The sequence below is a fragment of the Sus scrofa genome, chromosome 7 (assembly GCF_054392235.1).
Source record: "Sus scrofa isolate SSC_HxYL_T2T_F1_AM1 chromosome 7, Sscrofa_HxYL_maternal_Yorkshire_Landrace_v2.0, whole genome shotgun sequence".
NCBI lineage: Eukaryota > Metazoa > Chordata > Mammalia > Artiodactyla > Suidae > Sus > Sus scrofa.
In genome coordinates, this window is record NC_139389.1 from 47,873,179 (window position 1) to 47,894,617 (window position 21,439).

General features: G+C 53.6%; 1 protein-coding gene and 1 long non-coding RNA gene across 4 annotated transcripts; one reads left to right on the forward strand and one right to left on the reverse strand.

Moving 5' to 3' along the window:
- Positions 1 to 1,395: 1,395 nt before the first annotated feature.
- AARS2 (alanyl-tRNA synthetase 2, mitochondrial) lies at positions 1,396 to 14,072 on the reverse strand. Of its 3 annotated transcripts, none has more exons than XM_084968246.1 (22): positions 13,808 to 14,072; positions 12,987 to 13,178; positions 12,311 to 12,456; positions 11,929 to 12,096; positions 10,432 to 10,576; positions 8,365 to 8,510; positions 8,048 to 8,156; positions 7,636 to 7,674; positions 7,420 to 7,527; positions 6,811 to 6,944; positions 6,257 to 6,401; positions 5,826 to 5,998; positions 5,615 to 5,728; positions 5,382 to 5,522; positions 4,545 to 4,682; positions 4,347 to 4,456; positions 4,109 to 4,217; positions 3,715 to 3,837; positions 3,376 to 3,486; positions 2,715 to 2,798; positions 2,522 to 2,632; positions 1,396 to 2,098 (listed from the first exon to the last, which is right to left on the reverse strand). In XM_084968246.1, exons 10-22 carry the CDS (start codon positions 6,877 to 6,879, stop codon positions 1,934 to 1,936), a joined length of 1,593 nt encoding a protein of 530 aa, XP_084824372.1. In that variant the 5' UTR covers positions 6,880 to 6,944; positions 7,420 to 7,527; positions 7,636 to 7,674; positions 8,048 to 8,156; positions 8,365 to 8,510; positions 10,432 to 10,576; positions 11,929 to 12,096; positions 12,311 to 12,456; positions 12,987 to 13,178; positions 13,808 to 14,072; the 3' UTR covers positions 1,396 to 1,933. The 3 variants fall into 3 exon arrangements, with proteins under 3 accessions (XP_084824372.1, XP_001929628.3, XP_084824371.1); XM_001929593.6 differs by having other exon boundaries at positions 7,420 to 7,531; XM_084968245.1 differs by having other exon boundaries at positions 7,420 to 7,531; positions 10,432 to 11,248; positions 11,787 to 12,096.
- Positions 13,806 to 21,135, forward strand: LOC146401561 (uncharacterized). The gene is made up of 3 exons (XR_014810221.1): positions 13,806 to 14,637; positions 18,030 to 19,587; positions 20,229 to 21,135. It is a non-coding gene; the product is annotated as an uncharacterized LOC146401561 (long non-coding RNA).
- Positions 21,136 to 21,439: the final 304 nt, after the last annotated feature.

The following is a 21,439-nucleotide window of genomic DNA, read 5'->3' on the forward strand; positions in this document are numbered from 1 at the left end:
AGTGGGAACTCTGGCCGTGGGGCACGCTTTATGCATCTGGGGACACATTTAGGAACAGGAGGGCTTTCCCGAGGGAAGGTGTGGAGTGGGGGATGGAGGCAGGACTCCTGCCAGCTCCCGGGGCTCTTCCTTGTGTGAACTTCTTGTGTGGAAATGGGGATTGGGGGTGATGAGTAGGAAGATGGTCCAGGAAAGGCATCAGCAGTCAGTCTCTTCTGGAAGATGAGGAGGAGGGGCACCTACAGGACTTCCTGAACTTCCCCCAGGCCCGGCGGGTCAGCGTGGCTCAATGGCACCAGAGAGTAAGGTCCCAGACCTCCACATGCTCCCAGTCACAACCCTAAGCCTGATGTGATATGTGGTGCCCCGAGGGCAGGAACCACCACACTCCAGGGAGCTGGCTAGTGAGAAAAGGAAATTGTCCTTCAAGAGTGGAAAGGCCACCAGAGGGTGGGGTTTCACCTGGAGGCAGAGCTTAGCTTTCATTTCGGCTCTGCTGATGAGTACTATCTGGTCACCCTGGACCAGCTCAGAGCTTAGAAGCTTGTTAACTCATCAGTAAAAGAGGGGAACCCCAATTCCTCACCTTCATATCCACCTGGAAAGGGCCAGGCCTCTGACGAGCATCCTTGAACAGTGGCCACTGCAGCAGTTGCCAAGACCCTGAGGCAAAGCTTTGCAACTCCTCCGGTCGCAGGCAGCCAAGGGCCAGGGGTTGGGGTCCTTTTCAAGCCCTCACCAGTGATTTACCAACAAATCACTGGTGCCTCTCAGTTGGAATGAGAAATCATGCAGGACAAGATGGCAACAGGACCTGGTCTGCTCTAATGATTCTGACTAAATGGCGCTGGAATTTTGTAGCCAGGGAGCAAGATTGGAGATGGGTCCTTCAAGGTCCCTTCCTTCATCTGGCCACAGAGATGGAGCTCCAGCAGCTGGCTTGGTCCTGGATGGATTCATCTTGCTGGGGAAGGAGGGCCGCGCTCCATCCCTCAGCTTCCTCCTGCTCAGAGCTGCCAGTTTCAGCTTCAGCTTTAGCTCAGGTTTGGGGCAGGCACTGTGCAACTTGTTTTCAAAGAGTAGGCTTCAACTCCACTCCCTTCTAACCCCAAGAGCTGCCACCTGCCTGCTCACTTCCCCCCAGGGCCTCTGCCCTTGCTCTTTCCTCACATGTCCCCACGGCTCACACCCTCCTCCAGATGCTCCTGACCCCTACCCCCAGCCCCAGCCCGGCTGTCTCCACAGACCTCATCCCCGACACCCTCTCCTATCTCTTCATTGCCGTTTCCCCACTGGAACTAAGTTCCGGAGGGGCAAGAGGCTCTGTCTGGTTCTCACATTCTCAGCAACTGACCAGTACCTGCTGGCTCATTTTATCAACAAATCACCAGGGTCTTCGTTAAAACAAGAAGTCACTGTTAATAAAATAATTGACATCAGAGAAGATCTGCCCACTGTCACGACTGTCACGTAATGGTTCTGAATCCTGGTAGTTGAGGAGGCCTTGGTGGGTGTCCCGAGTGGGCTGGCACAGAGGACCTGTGTGAGCACTTGTGGAGATGGCCTTTCAGTCCAGTGTCAGGGGTCAGACTGGTGACAGGGGACCCATTCCAGGCTGCTAGGAGGGGAAGGTTCCTGCCGGAGTCTCCTATCCTCTGTGAAGTACTTTTGAATAAACAGTCACAGCCAAGGCGACCCATGTCTTCATATTCACCTAGTGGATGGGTGTGTCCCCAGGCCCACTACTCCCAGCGCACACCTTCTGTGTTTGTGCAAGGCCTGGACCAGGGCTGTCTTCTTCAGCTCAGTGGCTTGGCCTCCAGGCTCTGGCCTTCTGCTTCTGCCTCCGGGGAGGTCCTGCAGCTCCTTCAGGGCTCCAGGCACTGGCCTGTCTGCTGTCCCTGGTCTGTGGGGGCCCCTGGGCAAGCCTGGCTCAGAGCTGGTTGAGCGCATAGGCTCGGGCTGCACTGAGGGCAGCCTCCAGATCGGCAGTGCTTCCGGTGCCCTGGGCCACCACCCGAGAGCCCCAGGCCTTGCCCCCCATGTGGCTGCACACAGCCAGTGCCCAGGCCTCTGCTGTGAAGGCTGGCGTGGCGCTCTGGGGACAGAAACAGAAGGGGCAGCAATGCACAGCAGCCCTCCCTGCTCCCATCCACTCACTGTGCCCTTGAAGGGGAATTCCAGTGACTAGAACCCCTTCCCAGCAGGGCGCACGATGGGGGGAACTGGGTGAGGAGACCGGAGAGGGATGGGCTGGGAACATCTGGAGGTTGATGAACGGCTGCTACTTATTTTCAAGAAATGTGCAGCCTGGAGGTGGGGTGGTGGGAATTAGGGAATCTCATGGTGCCGCCTCTGGGGGGGGTGACCTGGGGACAAGGAGGGGGCTCTATCCCCACCTGGGGGTAACCTCAGAGATCCCTTCTACCCAGCTGTGGCCCCCTCATCTGGGAGGAATAAAAGGCGTGGAATCAGAGAGCTGGAGCAGGAGCTGAGCGAGTGGGGGCCTCCCTTTCCTCACCTGGGCCACCTGACAGGCACACAGCACCTGCCCCAGAGGCTGAGGGCTGAGTAGCAGCACAGACGTGCTGGGCGCCTGCTTACATAGCTGCCGGACCACCTTCACCAGCATCTGCGCAAGGGAGGACAGAAGGTGACCTCTGGCTTCCTCCCTGTCAGGGCTCTCCCCTCCCCATCCCAACCCCAACACTGACCGAGAGGGACTCAGCAGAAACCGTGTCCACAATCAGGGGCCCCTCCGAGTGCCGCTGTAGCAACTCCTGGGTTTTCAGTACAGCCTGCGGGGCGGGAAGGACAGCACAGGGGTGGGGCTGGGAGGCAACAGGCCCCCACGGCTCAACAAAGCCCTGGTCTAGAGACCCCCTCCCATGCCCCCTGCCCCCAGCAAAGGTCTTCAGCTAGGTGCCAGGGGTTCTGCCGAGAATGGCCTACTTCTTTGGGGTTCCCTGCGTGTCCTTCCTCTTCTCCCTTACCTCCTCCCTGTCATCATAGATCCTGGTCCCTACAAATAGGTCGTTGAAGGTGAAAGGACAAGGGCTGGAGCACAGATGGATGAGAGGGGCGGAGGGAGGAGGATTCACAGTCAAGGAGCAATTAGGGCTGAATGGCACAATCAAGTCAGCTGGCTTCCTGGAGGGGGAGCCTGAGCAGACTCAGGAGCTGGGGGAGAGACCCAGTTTGGCAGAGAGAAGTGAGGGAATGGCCCGATGATGCCCAGCTGGCAGGAGAGGGAGAAGCAGCACCCCCCACCCCATGCCAGGCCTTGAGGCTTCTTGGCATGTGTGCTGGCGTCTCTGACCCTTGCCAGGTGGGCCAGGTATCTGGTCCCCCGGGAGCAGCGCAACTTCCTCATACCTGCCCCATTTCCAGCTTCCGGATGGCGGTGTTGGCACGCCGCTGCAGCGCCTTCAGTGTGGCCTGAAGCTCCCGCCGCTGCCACTGGGGCATGACAGAGGTGTCCACGGCCTGTGGTCAGAAGCAGTACATCAACCCTTGGCCTGCCTGAGCCACGGGCTATAAGCCAGGGACCAGCAAGGCCAGAGAAGAGACCACCCTCCACATCCCACCCCACAAACATCTGGCCCAGCTGGAGTCTAATGGGAACGCTGGAGAGAGAGGGGCAGGGTCCAGAGAGGCCAAAGGAACAGGGCCAGGAGAGGGAGGGGACAGCTCCATGGCGGGGGTGTCCCTCACGTCTGTGAGTCGTCCCATGTCCTTGGACAGCCGCTGCGCCTCCACCACATCCCGGCTGCCCCGACTCAGCCGCTCCGCAGCCGCTTCTACCTCCTGGGCCAGGCTCTGGCCCACCTCTCGGGCCTGCAGGGAGGGACCAGGGTGGTCAGAGCATCTTGGTTTAGTTTCACTCCCAAAGGCAGGGGCTCTCAGCTCACTGCTGGGCCGGGCCAAATTCAAAGCATTTAACAACCAGGACCCGCCAGGGCACCAAATAATCACAGCAGATGCCAGCTGCTGGCAGCTGGTACGGCTGTATGGGTGCACAAGTATGAACAGTGGTTCTGCTGTTGGGCACCCGGCAACCTGAGCACATCAGTGGTGCCCTCTGCCCCCCACTCCCTGGAGCGCTCACCTGCCGGGCCTGCTCCCCAGTGATGGCCAGCAGGCGGGTGGTGCCCTTGGCGAGCTGGCGCTCCCCGACGATGACCAGGTCCCCTATAGCCCCTGTGCGCAGCAGGTGCCTATGGGCAGGGGGAGGGAAGATGGGAGAGAAAAGAGCAGCCTGAGCTACAAACCAGGGGCCAGTGGCTCCAAAGACCAGGGAAGGGTGAGGGTCCAGGGCCCCAGGCCAGGAGAGAGAAACGACTCACGTTCCACAGCAAAGCTCCACAGAGGTCTGCAGTGCAGCTTGGGAGGCTGGCTCCAGCGCATGGGCCACAGGCACCCCCACAGACACCACCCGCACGGGGTCAGGGTACACCTGCCGGTGAGAGGGGGTGGGTCTGTTAACTGGCCTGCAGCGGGGAGTGGGGGGGGGTGATCTCCACCAAGGCACTCCCCCAACTTACCTCATCCAGCGAGCGCAGCCCAGGGACGTGGGTGGTGCGTGCCAGGGCCACCTCCTCCATGTACACGGCCTCATCCCGCCCCACAGCCTCCTGCACAGTGTCCTCCACAGCCTGGAGCTGCTTTGGGGTCAGTGGAGCCTGGAGGGGTTGGGGGGAGATAAACAGACTGACAGGCAGTCAGCGCCATGCCTAGAAATGAAGCATTAAAAGCAGCTGATGTTCACTGAACGATAGCCAGGTTCTAGAACAGTGGCTAGGACATAACATGTATTCAGTAAATATCTGTAGAGCAGACAATTCTTTTCCTTAGAAAAGCTACCCGGGGGGCTGGGTCTACTGCGAGCTGCAGGCCTTTCACTAGGCGCTGAAAGTTGAAGAAGAAACAGAAAATGGAGGCTCTGTGTTCAGGGAACTTACAACCAGGGGAGCCAGTGGAAGGGAAACACAGGATGGGGGAGTCACAGGAGCGCGGTGTCTTCAGGGGAGCGGGATTTAGTCAGTGAGTACTTCCTGGAGGATTTGAGCCAGACATACAAAGAGACACGGCGGCGGCAGAGAAGGGAGAGGGCAGCTCAGCTTGAGCAAGAATGGCCTGGGTTAACAGCAGGGACGAGGAAGCTAGATGGTTGGAGGTGAAGGGAGGGCGCCAGACACTGTCCAGCCTGACCCTTGATGGCCCGGAGGAGCCTGATGGGAAGAACTGCCCAAGGTCCCCCAGTGACCAAGCGAGAGGGAGCCCAGGCCCTCTTGGTGGCCAAACTCCCTGCAGCCCCCGTCACCTCCACCAGACCCTCTAAGCCCAGGGCCTCACTGGCTGCCTCTCCATGCCCTGCTCACCTGCGTGGCCACGTCGAAGCGCAGCCTCTCGGGACTGAGGTGGGAGCCTCGCTGCTCTGTGCTGGGGCCCAGGGCCTTCCGCAGCGCCCAGTTTAGCAGGTGGGCGGCTGTGTGCTTCTCCATACAGCTCAAACGCCAGGCCTAAAACACTTCTATCACCATGGGCCTGGGTGCAGGTGGGGGTGGGGAGAGAGGGCTGCAGGACATTGAGAACAGGATGTGGGGGTCCTCACCTCATCCACATGCAGCTGCACCCGGTCCCCCACCTTCAGGCACTCAGGGGCCACCACCTCATGCAGGATGAAGCCTCCGCAGACCTGAGCCTGGGCCACTGGGAACAGCACATCCTGGGGAAGGGCGAGGCCCGAGGCCCTTAGCGCTTAGAGCCTCTCCCTCTGGCCCAGCTCTGCTTCCTGCAGGGGCCGGTGGTGGGGGGGTGCTCACCTGCTGTTCCACCCGCACCAGGTAGCCTCGGTCAGAAGCCTGACCCCCTTGCTCAGCGTAGAAGTTGGTTCTGTCCAAGAGGAGGCCATAGCGCTGGCCTTCCCCCGTGGTGGCCACGGCCCTTCCATCCTCTGCATACAGTTGGAGCACCCGGGCCTCACAGGTGCTGAACTCTGCAGGGACCGAGAGTAGCTATCAGTGCGAGGACAGGGTCTGGGATGTGGGAAGTGGGATGTGGGTTCGTGCCTTCCTTGAAGCAGGCAGGCATGGGACTTGGGGGTACTTCTAGCCAGGGGCCCTTGCAACCCCTGGTGGCCACCCCACGGAGTGCACCCCACAGCTGCTAGCAGGTCTCTGCGGTCTTCTGTCCCTCCCAATCTCCAATCTCGGGCAGGCCAGCCTGTGGCCACTGCCTTAGGCCAGGCTCTTACCGTAACCCCCACTGGGTCGCAGGGAGTAGCTGTACTTGGGACTGTCATCAGTTGGGGGCACCCCTCGGCGCTGCAGCTCCCCCAGTGCGTGGACATCGAGCCGCAGCCCCTGTTCCTGAACCGGCTCGGCCTGCTGTGCCCGGTGCTGCAGGACAGGTGTGTGAGGAAAGGGTGCATGGACAGGGCGACAGGACTTGAGTCTCCGTAGAGTCCTGCTACTGCCACACAGCTTAAGACCCTGTGCCCCCTACGGCATAAACTAGAGGCCCCAGGCTGGCTGCTGAACCACTCTTTGTGTGGGCCTGAGGACCAGGCCTCCCTCACCCACGGCTGCCCCCGAGGCGCCCTCCCTGGGACGCCTGCTGGCCTCTCCTGCTGCTGTCTGGCCCACCGCACTAGCGTTCCTCTCCTCGGGCTGCGGGTGGGGCCCAAGTGAGGGGAAAGACCTTCTCTCGGCCTGTTTCCTTCAGGAGCTGCAGCCACTGGGCCTCCACAGCTGGGAGGAAGTGGATGTGTCCCACCAGAATCCTGGGCGGGGGTGTCCCCACCTCTACCTGGGCCTCCTCCTGGGCCAGCCGCGCCAGCCCTGCAGAGTCCAGCTGCACCCCTTTCTCCTCCAGCATCAGCTCCACCAGGTCCAGGGGGAGCCCCAGATTCCCAGACAGTGACAAGGACCAGGCCACTTCGGCTTTGAGGAAGGAAGACAAGAAGTGTTGCGGGGCGGGGGGGCAGGGGCAGAACAGAGGGAGGGGGCAGAAGTAAGGGCCAGGGCTTTTTTAACCACACAGAAGCCGCGGGAGCCAAGCACAAGTCCAGTGCCCCCTCCCCATACCAGGCAGGCCCAGGAGAGGGGCCACCTCAGGCTTCCGGATCCACAACCAGAGTTGGGGGTAGCCCGGGGCCCCTCCTTGGCACATGGCATTTCAGAGAGGGGGAAAAGCTCATTCTTGGTATGGAGCCAGTCTTGGAAAGGAGACCAGAGGCAGGGCCAGCAGGGCAGCGGGGAAGTGAGGAAAAGCAAGGTGGCGGTCCCGCCAGAGGCCTGGGTGTTGGAAAGCGAGCATGGGGGTGGGGGAGGGCACGTAGGGGAGGAGGGGGTATCTAAGGCCTGGCCTGGCTGCCTAAGGGTGGGTCCTGGTTTTCCGGGCCAGGTGCCCGCTCACCAGGGAATACATCGGAAGGCCCCAGGCGCTTCAGGGTCCGCTCGATGATCCGCCGACCCCGCTGCAGGGAGGCCAGGAAGGCCGCTTCGTCCTCAGACACCAGGCTGACTATCTGAAGGGGGCAGGGCAGGACTGGAGCTGGGCCTCCTGGTAGGGAGAGCCTCCCTCTCCCACTCTCTCTTGCCAACCCCTCCCTCCCCCACCTGAACCCAGTACCTGGGCTGAGTTCTTGTGCAGTTCTGGATAAGCACCTCCCTAGGGGCAGAGAAGAGGGCTAAGGAGGTGTCAGCAGCAACCAGTCCCCTCTGCACCTTACCCTAAGCCTTCCTGAGGACCCCTGCCTTGGAGGCTCAGAGGGGCTGATGGATAAGGGAGGGATCTGAATGGGGAATGAGTTTCAGCGGCGGGTAACACAGGCAGAACAGGGTCCTGAGGTCAAAGGCTCAGCAGCCTGGGCAAAGAGGCCTCCTGAAGGCTCCCTGCCTGTTATAAGCCATTCCAGCCTTCTCAGCCCACTGGGAGGACACTGGGCTGGATGTTTAGGATGGGAAGCCCAGGATGGGACACTGTGCGAGCTCGACGACAGGCTCCTGAGGGCCCCAGGAGAGCAAGGAAGCTCTGTCTTTACCAGCGTCTCCACCACTACAGGCACCAGGCTGCCCAGGAAGCCAGGCGGGGCCCGCAGCACCTCTGTAGAGAACCGCACGGCTCGACGGAGGATCCGACGAACTATCAGCCTAGAGGGAGGGGTTCAGGCATAGACATGAGCCCCCAGCAGGCCCTGGTCAGCAGGGAAGGGAGCGGGGAGGATAAGGTCCAGAGAGTGCTCCCACCCCAGTGTCCCCTCCCTTCCCCTCTTCCTGCCATCTCAACCCAACCAGCTCTTGTCACCCTCCGTCCTCTCCCCCTTGATCCTCCAGCAGCCCCAGCCCCTTCCAGACTCACGGGGCTCCTGACATCCCAGGGGAGACACCATCGGCGATGCAGATGCTGAGTGTACGGATGTGATCAGCCACCACACGGTACGCCGTGTCTATGTGCCCCTCGTCTGCCGCCCCAACCCGGCCTGAGTAAGGGGGTGCCCCGCAACCCTGGGCAGGAGAGACGCAGCTGCTGACCTGGCCCAGGCGGGATGCGCTCCATCACCCCTAGAGCATCTGCCCTCACCCCCAAAGCTGACTGCACTGGGAATGGCCTGGCTGGAGAAGCTTTGAAAGTGATGGGGAGCCAGTCCCTGCCTCCTGGGGCCCACATTCAGCACTGACGTGACCACAGCTGTGATCATTTACTGAATTTCCATTATCAGGACCAGGTGGGTGCTTGAATGACACGGTGTCTAATCCCTGACATGTCCTGTTCTGGGAGGTGTTACTATCCTGGCTTTACGGAGGGAAGCGAGGCTCGGAGGAGCCAAGTTCCACAAGGGCACACAAGTCAGGGGCAGACGGGAGGTTTGAACTAGGCCGTCCCATCCAGGTGCTCTCCACTCCCCACCCACCTCCACAGCCTTTCTGTAAGGGAAACACAGGGTAAGCTGTAAATACATTAACCTGGGCTCCAAAGCAGAGGTGTGATCCAGCCAGCTCCAAACCTGTTCATTCCCCCGCAATGAACAGTCCTGCCATTCATCGCACTGCTCAAGCCCAAAACTTCTGAGCTGGCCTTGACTTTCTTTCCCCTCCCCATCCAATCCATTGGTGAGGCCTCTGGCATCTACCTCCATGAGATCTCTCAAATTAATCTACTCTTCTCCACTTCCACCGCGACCAGACCAGCCTGAGTCATGCCCTACTGTCTCTCCCAGACTATGAAAGAGCCTCCCAAATGGCTTCTCAGCTTCTACTCTTGTCTCCCTCAGCCCATCCTCCACCCAGCAACAGGAGTGGCCTTTTAAAAAGTGTCAATCAGATTGTGGCCCTCCCGCTTGGAGCCCATCACACCACACTTGGGAAAAAAGACCCACTCTGGACTCCCAAGGCCCCACAAGACATGACTTCTGCCTCCCTCCCTGTGGGAGAGTGTCTGCAGAACTGGCCACAATCCTTCCCTTCCCCATATGCAGGCTGCTTTGCCATGTGACTTTACAGGCGCTTCCCATCAAGGGATAGAATTTATTTCTCCATCCCTTGAAGCTGGGCAAGGCTCGTGACTTGCTTTGGTCAACAGGATGTGGTGAAAATGACACTATGCTGAGCCCAGGCCTCTAGAGGCTGTGTGCGCCTCTGCTTTCCTTCTTGGAAGCCTGCCAAGCCAGTCTGCTGGAAGAGAGACATAAGACCCCGTCACCCCCATTGTCCCAAACTGACAGCCAGCCAGCTTCCAAGCAGCTGACCACAGGTGTAGGACTCAGCTCACAGAGGACCAGCTGAGTCCAGCCTGCGATCCTAGCCCACAGCCTCATATGCTACATAAATGGTTGTTATTTTAAGCCACGACATGTTACGTGGTTCATTATACAGCGTAGGTGAACCTACACATGCTCCAAATGTCTCAGGGCCTTGGTACTCGCTCTCCCCTCTGCCTGGAATGAGTTTCCTATGGCTGATTCCTCTTCTTTCAGGTTTCAACTCAGAGATCGTCTCCTTGGTGAGCCTTCCCCGAACATTTCATCTAAGACGCTTCTACGCCCCCATCTCCCACCAATTACTGTCACCCAGGTTGACCGCTTATTCACAATCTGTAAACCGCTATCTTGTTTTTTAATACGTTTACTTATTATCTATTTCCTAGGCTAGAATGTAATCTCCGTAACCTCTTCTCTATTTACTGCTATATCTTCTGAACCAAGCAAAAAGATTTAACACAATGCAGGCACTCGACAGTTTTGAATATGTGAAGGCAAGAAGGAATTAGGAGCAACACCAAGTAATAAACATGAATCAGAGCCTCACGTTTGACACCCTCGTATCCTTGGCTGGTCACTGTCTCCATGCTCTTGAGTTTTCAACAAGGATGGAAAGCACCGGTTATGGCAGGTCAGAGGGGCTTCTAGAAGGGAAGAAGTGGGCTCACCTGGTGTATGGCGTTCAGCAGTGGGGAAAAGAGATCGGTGTCATAGGTGGAGTGTTTGCCTTGCAGCACAGCCACCAGCCTCTCCAGGCCCATTCCTGTGTCCACGTGCCGCTGGGGCAAGGGCTGCAGGCTTCCATCTGCTTCTCTGGCCAGGAAAGGTGTGCAAGGTGAGTCCTCCGCCCCGGACTACACACGAGGCAAGTGCTCAAGTGGAGTAAAGGGATGAGGAGGGGTCGATAGTGGGAGGAACCAGAGAGAAGTATCATCCTCTGCCCCCCACCCCCAAAGGCAGAAATGATGATGGCCTCGGGTCCTGTCCTTTCTCATAATGGGTGATCACCACCCTCACGCTTTGCTTGGGCCTTTGCCTGGACCCAGACACCCCCTTTCTGGGACAGAATTCTTTGCCTCACAAAAAGACATATCAAGGCTGGAAGAAAATCTTATAGATCATCAAGTCAACTCCATCATGATAAGAGAGCATATTCCGGACAGCAGCAGTGACTAGTTTCAACTGTCATGAGCAAAGAGGAGGATTAAATCTAGTTACTAATTGCAAAGTGTTTAGAAATGTGTCCGGCACATTGTAAGCACTATTTATTTAAATGTTGGTTTTTGGGAGTTCCTGTCGTGGCGCAGTGGTTAACGAATCCGACTAGGAACCATGAGGTTGCGGGTTCGGTCCCTGCCCTTGCTCAGTGGGTTAACGATCCGGCGTTGCCGTGAGCTGTGGTGTAGGTTGCAGACGCGGCTCGGATCCCGCTTTGCTGTGGCTCTGGCGTAGGCTGGTGGCTACAGCTCCGATTCAACCCCTAGCCTGGGAGCCTCCATATGCCGTGGGAGCGGCCGAAGAAATAGCAACAACAACAACAACAAAAAAAAAGACAAAAAAAAAAAAAAAAAAGTTGGTTTTTTATAAAGTATGGGAATTCCTATTGTGGCTCTGCAGGTTATGAACTGGACTAATATCCCTGAGGGTTCCATCCCTGGCCTCACTCAGTGGGTTAAGGATCTGGCATTGCCATGAACTGTGGGTGTAGGTCAGATCCCGAGTTGCTGTGGCTGTGACATAGGCTGGCAGCTGAAGCTCTGATTCTACCCCTAGCCTGGGAACTTCCATATGCCACAGGTGTGGCCCTAAAAAAGCAAAAAGGCGGGGGGGAGTTCCCGTGGTTGCTCAGTGGTTATCTAATCCAACTAGGAACCATGAGGTTTCGGGTTTGATCTCTGGCCTCACTTGGTCAAGGATCCAGTGTTGCCGTGAGCTGTGGTGTAGGTTGCAGATGCGGCTCGGATCCTGCATTGCTGTGGCTGTGGTGTAGGCCAGCGGCTACAGCTCTGATTAGACCCCTAGCCTGGGAATCTCCATATGCAGCAGGTATGGCCCTGGAAAAGACCAAAAAAAAAAAAAAAAAAAAAAAAAAGATAAAAGTCTCCTGACTACCGGCCTTTTCACTTCCAGCCAGGGATTTCCCTCCTGCCCTAGTACCCCTTTACCTGTTGTGCTGCATGAAAACCAGATTCCAAAGCTCCACAAGCTGGGGGGCTCCCACCCCACCAGCCAGGTCATAGTGGATCTCTGTACAGGGTCCACAAGGGCCAGTATCCCCCATCTCCCAGAAGTTTTCTTGTGGTCCGAAGGAGAGCACACGGCTGGCAGGCACCCTGGGAAGAGAGCCAGGCAGGTAGCAGGGGAGACAAAAGCAGAAGCTGGGTCCCCCTCTGTTGAGGGAGCCCTTCCATCAAGCTCAGAAGGAGGAGGAAAGGGGCTGACCCTATGGTATTGGGATATACTGAGACTCTGAGGACCAGCCCTGGTAGTCTCTATTTTTCAGTCTTCTTGTTCTCCAGGAGTGGATGGAAGTGGGGGTGGACTCACCCTAAGTTGAGCCAGATGTCCCTGCTCTCCAGGTCTGCACCCAACCCAGCCTTGGGGTCACCACCAAAGTAGGAGACCCAGAGCCTGTCCTCAGGAATCCCATAGACCTGAGTCAGCAGTTCCCAGGCCATGCTGCAAGCCTCCTCCTGTGGTAGAAATCCATATGGAAGAGAAAGATGGGTGAGAAGAAGGCGCCGCAGAAGTGTCCATCAAGCCACATGAGTTCAGGCCTTGGCTCGAGACAAAACCATTTCCATTGTCCACCTTGTTTCCAGAACAAGCCATGGCCATTTCTGAGTTTGTTCCTGCATTGAAAGCTTCATTCCTTTTCTGAATCCTACGTTCTTCCAAGTTCCACCTTCTCCATGAAATTCTCTCTCTACCCTAGCCTGGGAATATTTTTAACTCTTGCACTTTAGTGTTACTCTCTAACCACTTAGTCAAACAATAATTATCAACCAACCATTAGGCGGGAGGCATAGTTCTGGCCCTCAAGGAGTTTACAACCCAATTAGAGAAGTGAGACCCATTCCTATTATAAAAGTTCATTTAGCCTCTGTGTCTGGTATGAGGCCCTGCCAAAGCAGACCCAAGGAGTGGAGACAGGATTAACTTTGACCCCTCTCTTGGTTGACGAGTGACCTTTTCCTAACTCCAGGGCCTCCTGGAGACTCACCTTAAAATATTCACCCCCAAAGGCCCAATTGCCAAGCATCTCAAAGAAGGTGTGATGGGAAAGATCTTGGCCCACATCCTCCAGGTCGTTGTGGCGTCCTCCAGCCCTCACACATTTCTGGCTGTTGGCCACACGTCGGAAGCCTGCCATCTCGCTTCGTGGATCCACAGTGCCCAGGAAGATTGGCTTGAACTGGAAACACATGTAGAGGGAGAGAGAGATATATCCTTGGCCCTCAGTAGAAGGGAAAGATGGGGAGTGGGGACAGAGATGGCAGTTCAGACTGAAGGCTGACTGCATCGCTGAGAGTACAATGTAGTCTTGGCCAAAGGGGCAACTTGGGAGCGTGGGGGCACCCATCTCTGGTAAATAAATCACGAAACAGACACTTTCTGCTAGTAAAATAGGCAAGGTAACAGGAGACGTGTTGGTGGCGGGAAACAGGGCAAGTCTAGGGACGATAAGTGGTGTTCAAAGTCAAAAGCCTTAAAGAAGAAAGACTAACAAATAGCATGTGCTCAACGTTTATTTTAATGAACCGGTTATCTTTAAAGAACTAGTAAATAAAGCCAGACTTCCCCCGCCAGTCTGCCTCCATGGGACTCCACACCCGCTGTTCCTGAACCTAAAACTCGATCTCCAAAGCTGCCGGGTCCAGGCCACCCTAAGCCCTAATTAGCGCCCCAATCTCTTAGCCTAACCACGCACAACCGGCTTTCCCCCCAGCTCCCCCAAAGCTAAGAGCTCCGCCCTTCGCTTCCTTTGCCCAATCCCGAAGAACCCCACAAACTCCGCCCCGGTCAGTGTGGCTCAGCTCCTACCTGGTTCATGCCCGCGTTGACGAAGAGCAAAGTGGGGTCGCCGCGGGGCCGCACCGAAGCGGACGGCACCAGGCGGTGGCCATGGCGGTCTCGAAAGAAGCTCAGGAAGGCGTCTCGCACGGCCGCGGCCTGGGTTGGAGGGGCCTCGGATGAGAGCGCCCGAAAGCAGAGGCCCTGCCATGGAGGCGACCTTCGAATGGCCCGCCGAATTCGCCCAGCTGCAGCTGCCACCGACGCCGCCATCTTAACTCGGGGCAGCGACTTCACGGAGTCAAAGGGCACCGCCGGGATAGAAGGTGGCGTGAGAAGGAGGCCAGGCATTTTCTACAGCGGCCCCTGGCGACAGGAGGACTCAAGGCAGCCTCCGCCTCCCGGTGGAGGTAATATAGGGAAGGAGGCTTCTTCTGCAGGAGTTCAAGTAGCCCAAGCGGCCTGGCACATAGTAGCCCCTTAATTCATTTGGCATTCAGCAAATATTCATTAAGAGCCTACTGTGTGCTAGGTATTGTTTTAGATGCTGAAGGTACATTGTAACAAAATTGACCAGAATCCCTGCCCTTCAGAAATCTATATTGTAGCAGTAATTGTGTTTATTAATTTTGCAAGATTACAAATGGAGTTGCAGTGAACAAGCATGAATTCAGCTCTGTGTGGTGTGTGTGTGTGTGTGTGTGTGTGTGTGTGTGTGTGTGTGTATGTGTATGTGTTTCCCCGGGTGAGGTGAGAGGCAGAGATGTCCAAGGGAGGTGATATCAGCATTCATTCAAGTCATTCGGAATTTCCTTGTGTCTCGGTGGAAACGAATCAGACTAGTAACCATGATGTTTCAGGTTCGATCCCTGGCCTCGCTCAGTGGGTTAAGGATCCAGCGTTGCTGTGAGCTGTGGTGTAGGTCACAGACGAGGCTCAGATCCCGACTTGCTGTGGCTGTGGTGTAGGCCAATAGCTACAGCTCTGATTCAATTCGGACCTCCATAAGCTGCAAGTGTGGCCCTAAAAAGCAAAAAAAAAAAAAAAAAAAAAAAAAAAAGCAAAAAAAAAGAAAGAGTCATTCGACAAATATTTATTGAATACCTACTATGTGTCAGGCACTGTGTGGGCAATTTCCTTTGCCCTTGGCATTGGAAATGGCCATTTTGTTCGTAGGGACTGAAGCAGGTCCTTTGGAGCAGGAGTCGAGCTGATGAGACACAGAAGCCAAGCAGCATCTGTTCCATTATTAATTGCTTAATAACATTTGGTCTTTTAATTTGCTTGGGGATTAGAGAGAATCCTGGTTGTCAGGTCTAGAGGAAGCCGTTGGCTGATAGCTGCTGAGATTTCTCTCTCTCTAAGCCTCCCAATGCCCTTGAGTTTTGTGTGTTTTGCTTTAGCTAAGAGATACCTGTTCCACCTTCCCTTCTGTCTCTCTCCATGGTGTCTGCTGTGACCTTGAGGCCAACAAGGGCCCTTGTGGGCGGAGCTGGGGTCTTCTTGGGACTTCTCATGATATCCTCTGCTCTTCGTTTGGAAAATTAAGCAGATAGAGAAGAGAATTTGCCAACGTTAAAGCCCAAAAGGGGGCAGTTCCTGTCGTGGCTCAGCGGTAATGAACCTGACTGTATCCAGGAGGACGAAGATTCGATCCCTGGCCTTGCTTAGTGGGTTAAGGATCTGGCATTGCTGTGAGCTGTTGTGTAGGTCACAGATGCAGCAGTTGTAGCTCTGATTCGACCCCTAGCCTGGAATCTTCCTCATGCTGTGGGTGTGGCCCTAAAAAGACCAAAAAAACCCCCGGAGTTCCTGTCATGGCTCAGTGGTTAATGAATCCGACTAGGAACCATGAGGTTGCGGGTTCGATCCTTGGCCTTGCTCAGTGGGTAAAGGATCCGGCCTTGCCGTGAGCTGTGGTGTAGGTTGCAGACGCGGCTTGCATCCTGTGTTGCTGTGTCTCTGGTGTAGGCTGGTGGCTTCGGCTCGGCTCCCATTAGACCCCTAGCCTGGGAACCTCCATATGCCTCGGGAGCGGCCCTAGAAAAGACAGAAAGACAAAAATAAATAAATAAATAAAATAAAATAAAATAAAATAAGATCCAAAATACCCCCCAAACAAAAAAACAAGCCCAATAGGGGTAGCAGAGCTGAAGTCAGTGCCATCCAAGGCCTCAACCATTCAGGTGGGCTTTTTTGGCCACCATTCTTTGTGAGCTATGTTATTTAGGGATTTTGAAACACAGTTTCCCTGGTAAATGTGTAGTCTTTTTTTGGACTTGAGTTTCTATAGTGATAGTGAATTCTCAACTTTGTATTCTGACAGAGCCTATAGCTTCGATCCCATGATCCTCTGTTTCTTCCCTTGTCCCTATAGATTTTTTTTTTTTAATTTTTTGTCTTTTGTCGTTTTAGGGCCACACCTGCGGCCTATGGACGTTCCCAGGCTGGGGGTCTACTCGGAGCTGTAGCTGCCGGCCTACACCACAGCCACAGCAACATAGGGTCTGAGAGGCGTCTGCAACCTACACCAGAGCTCATGGCAACGCTGGATCCTTAACCCACTGAGCGAGGCTAGGGATCACACCCACAATCTCATGGTTACTAGTCAGGTTCGTTAACCACTGAGCCATGATGGGAACTCCTGTCCCTGTTCATTAAAGGTGTTGTTTTGAACGTGTGTTTTGCCTTTATTGGTTTTTCCAGTATTTTTGGAACAGGAACCTAAAGCCAGATGGGGATTTCTGTGAGGTTCATGATCTTGAAACAAGACTGTGAAATTCTTCCCCAAACTGAGATGGAAGTGTTTTGCTAGAGAAATCTTGCTGGTGTCTCTACCCAGTACCAATGTCAGTATTTTTTTTTCTTCCTTCAGATTTTCCCCAAAAAGTCTTTGCATTATAGTAGGGACTCCATGTTTTTAGACCATTGTGGATCTAGTGTGGAACCATAGATCTTTTTTTTTTTGTCCCCAAAGAGCTTTAGTGAAATATAGTTCATGTACTATACAATTTACCCACTTAAAGAGTACAGTTCAGGGGGAGTTCCCCTCGTGGCTCAGTGGAAACATCTGACTAGTATCCAGGAGGACGCAGATTTGATCCCTGGCCTCACTCAGTGGGTTAAGGATCTGTGGCTGTGGTATAGGCCAGTGGCTACAGCTCTGATTCAACCCCTAGCCTGGGAACCTCCATGTGCCACAAGTGTGGCCCTAAAAAGAAAAATAAATAAAGAAAAATAAAGAGTACAATTCAAATGGCTTTTAGTACTTTCACAGAGTCGTTATCTGAACAACTTTTAGAATATTTAGGTGACTTTCAGAGTTCCCATCGTGGCTCAGTGGTTAACGAATCCAACTAGGAACCATGAGGTTGTGGGTTCGATCCCTGGCCTTGTTCAGTGGGTTAAGGATCCGGCATTGCTGTGAGCTGTGGTGTAGGTCGCAGACCCAGCTTGGACCCTGCGTTGCTGTGGCTCTGGTGTAGGCCAGTGGCTACAGCTCCGATTCGACCCCTAGCCTGGGAACCTCCATGTGCCATGGGAGCAGCCCTAGAAATGGCAAAAAAAAAGAAAAAAGAAAAAAGAATATTTAGATCACTTTCATCACCTCCAAAAGAAACCCCACACCTTTTAACTATCAACCCCTAAATCCCCCAGCCGTCCCAGCCCTAGGCAATCACTAATGACTTTTGTCTCTAAAGATTTGCCTCTTCGGAACATTTCATACAAATGGAATCACACAATATATGATCCTTTGTGACTGGCTTCTTTCACTTTGCATAATGTTTTCACAGCTCATCCATGTTTTAGTATGTATCATGGATTCTTAGAAATGTGTCTTTTGAGTTGTTTTCTGTTTGAAGAATGGTCCCCCCCATCTTGTTATTTTGTAAAAGTTTTTTGACTGTTCAGAGAGTGTGAAAAAGTTCTTGGGTCAGGAATTGAGTCTGTGCCACAGCAGCAACCTGAGCCACAACAGTGACAATGCTGGATCCTTAACCCACTGAGCCACCACTCTAGTCTCTTTTTAGTATTTCCCAGTGAAGCCAAGTGGTTCTTCTAAGTATTGGGATGTGTTTATTCTTTTTTTTTTTTTTTTTTAAAGGACTGCACCTGCGGTATATGGAAGTTCCCAGGCTAAGGGTCCAAGGAGCTATAGCTGCTGGCCTACACCACAGCTACAGCAATGCCAGATCTACCTATGCCACAGCTCATGGCAACACCGGATTCTTAACCCACTGAGTGAGGTCAGGGATCAAACCTGCATCCTCATGGATACTAGTCGTGTTCATTACCGCTGAACCACAACAGGAACTCGGGGACGTATTTATTCTGATTTGCCACTCTCATCTGATGAGGAAGTTAAATTTAAGGTCTGCAGTTTCCCATAATAGATAAATATGGAGAGAACTAACCACTTTGGGAAGTTACTGACCTGGGAACTTCTCTCAGGAGTTCTCATCCACTGTCTTATTATTCATAGGAATTTCTTTCTTTCTTTTTTCTTTGCTTTTTTGGCCGTACCCACAGCATGTGGAAGTTCCCAGGCCAGGGATCAAACCTGTGACCTGAGCTGCTGCAGTGACAACCCCTGATCCTTAACCCGATGAGCCACGAAAGAATTTCATTTGGGGGTTTAGAATGCAAATGAGGCCTGTTTCCTGGGAGCCATTTAGCTAGGTTTGGGTGCTGCCTTCCCTGCGGCTGGGATTGCCCTTATATTGCCGTCTTATTTATCTGGGTAAGCCCAAAGTGCCCTTTTTCTGAGCCCTCTCTTTCCACCTTGTTCATATGAAGCAATGCCCTTACTCTGGGAATGGAAATTGTCCTTCCTGATGACCCCATTGACTCTGAGAGCAGGAACTCGAGGTTAGTGATGCATTTTGTCCTCGACCACCGGTCAGAGGAGACACGAGGGGATTTTCACCCTTACTAAGCATAAGGAACTCAGCTTTGGGAACTTCCGCTTGTAAATCAAAAAGGCTGTTTTTTAGTGGTTAGGTTAAAAGTTCAACCTATAAGAGGTGAACATATATATATATATATGTATTTACTTATGGCTTTGCCTTATCTGGATTGTAAAAGCAACGCCTGTCAAACATTAATATGCATTGGGACCTCCTGGGAGCTTGTTAAAAATGCACTCTGATTTGGTAGTTCTGGGGTGAGGTTGAAATTCTGTATTTCTAGATTTCTAGCAGGCGCCTGGTGCTGTTGCTGTCCCTTGTGACAAAGGTGTGGTAGAGGACGTGTGGGAGAATCGCGAGACAGATTTTGCTTGGGACCTGGCCCCACGGCTAAAGTGCTGGGAGGACCTCCACTTTCTCCCGGAGAGGGTGGGTGGAGCTGGGAGCTCCTTGTGCGCATGCGTGCTCGCTCCCCCTCTCCCCACCTGGAGTCTTAGCCAGAGAGGAGATTGCGTCTGCCTGTTGCTAAGAGACGCGGAGGTGGAGGAGTCCAGCGGCGGGGGAGGAGAACAGCTCCTGGCGCTCTCCAGGACCCATCCCGGGCTGGGGGCGCAGATGGTGGGCCTGGAAGGTTGTGATCCTCCTGGGATCGGGAATTCAAGGACTAGTGGACCCTCCAGGGTTGCAATGCTCAGTTTTATCCTTATGCATTTTTTTTTTTTTTTGTCTTTTTGTCTTTTGTTGTTGTTGTTGCTATTTCTTGGGCCGCCCCCGAGGCCTATGGAGGTTCCCAGGCTAGGGGTTGAATCGGAGCTGTAGCCACCGGCCTACGCCAGAGCCACAGCAAAGCGGGATCCGAGCCGCGTCTGCAACCTACACCACAGCTCACGGCAACGCCGGACCGTTAACCCACTGAGCAAGGGCAGGGACCGAACCCGCAACCTCATGGTTCCTAGTTGGATTCGTTAACCACTGCGCCACGACGGGAACTCCCCTTATGCATTTTTAAATGGTTACATTTCAAGTGGTTATGTAAGTACAATTTTGCCTCTTGGCCGGCAAAATCTGAAATACAGACTGGCCGTTTGAAAAAAGTTTGCCAACCCCTGTATTATAGGTTTAAAAAGATTTTTTTCCCCTTAAATCACATGATAAAATGCAAATGTAGATGTCGACCAAACAAAATATATGGCTTTATCATTAGCAGGCAAACATCTTTGCAGCCACTATCCAGGATGTGAAATGGAACTTTGCAGCCACCCCAGGAGCCCTCCATGGACTCTGCCCCCACCCCAACCCCAACCACCTTCCTCCTCCCTAAGGAGACCACATACATAGTCATCACTACATGTTCTGTCACCCAAATATACGTCTTTAGATGTATAGTCTTTTCTTTTTCTTTTCTAGGACTGCACCTGTGGCATATGGAGGTTCCCAGGCTAAGGGTCTAATCGGACCTGTAGCTGCTGGCCTACCCCACAGCCACAGCAACGTGGGATCTGAGCCACATCTGCCACCTACACCACAGCTCACGGCTACAGCAGATCCTTAACCCACTGAGCCAGGCCGGGGATGGAACCTGCAATCTCATGGTTCCTGGTCGGATTTGTTAACCACTGTGCCATGACAGGAACTCCTTAGGTTCCCTTTTAATTCCCTTCTTTTTCTTACAGTGTGTCTTTTGTAGAGCCAGGAACAGAGAGCCAGCCTGTTGTTGTGTGATCTGTAGAGTTTTCCACTGTCTAAATTTTTGCTGACTGCATATTCAGCAACATTCAACTCGTATTCAACATGTTCCTCTGTCTTCTCTATTTCATGGGAATTAGCACCTGGATCTAGATACTGATCAGACACAGGTTTGGTTACCTGTGGCCAGAATCTGATGGTAGTGAGCCCTTTCACCAGAGGGCACATTGGCATCTGTTTGTCTTTCTATAATCTGATCAGCCACTGGTATATAAGGCCTATATCTGTTAATTTATAGGAGTTACAACATGGTGATATTCTAATTCTGTCATCTCTTTTCATTTATCAGTTGGAATCTTTCTCTAAAGAGATGCTTCCCCTAATTTATTATTTGTTCACCAGTGATATTGTTCATGGAGAAAAGCAGGATAAATGCTCAATTTTTCCCCCCTTTGTTGTTAACATTTAAGATCCTGAATTTGTTTCTTATCAGTTTTCAAAGGTGATCTCATTATATTTTTCAGTATCATTGTAAACTCATGTTTCTTTGCAGTATATTTGGTGGTTTCAATTCATTGTTTCAATTTGGTGATTTCAATTCATCAGTTACTCTGGCTCATTGTGTACATTCCTCTCTCTTTGTTTGTCTGCACCTCCGACCCGAGGAAGTTCCCAGGGCAGGGACAAAACCTGCACCAGAGCTGTAACCAGAGCCACAGCAGTGACAATACCGGGTCCTTAACCCACTGAGCCAGGAGGGAACTCTTCATTTTGTACTTTTCAAAATGAGCAAGAAACTCATTTTGTATATTTTTTTTTTGTCCTTTTTTTTTTTTTTTTTTTTTTTTTTTTTGCCTTTTCTAGGGCCGCACCTGTGGCATATGGAGTTTCCCAGGCTAGGGGTCTAGTCGGAGCTACAGCTGCTGGCCCACACCACAGCCACAGCAACAGAGGATCTGAGCCGAATCTTCGACCTACACCACAGCTCATGGCAACGCCAGATCCTTAATCCACTGAGCGAGGCCAGGGATCGAACCTGCAACCTCATGGTTCCTAGTCGGATTCATTA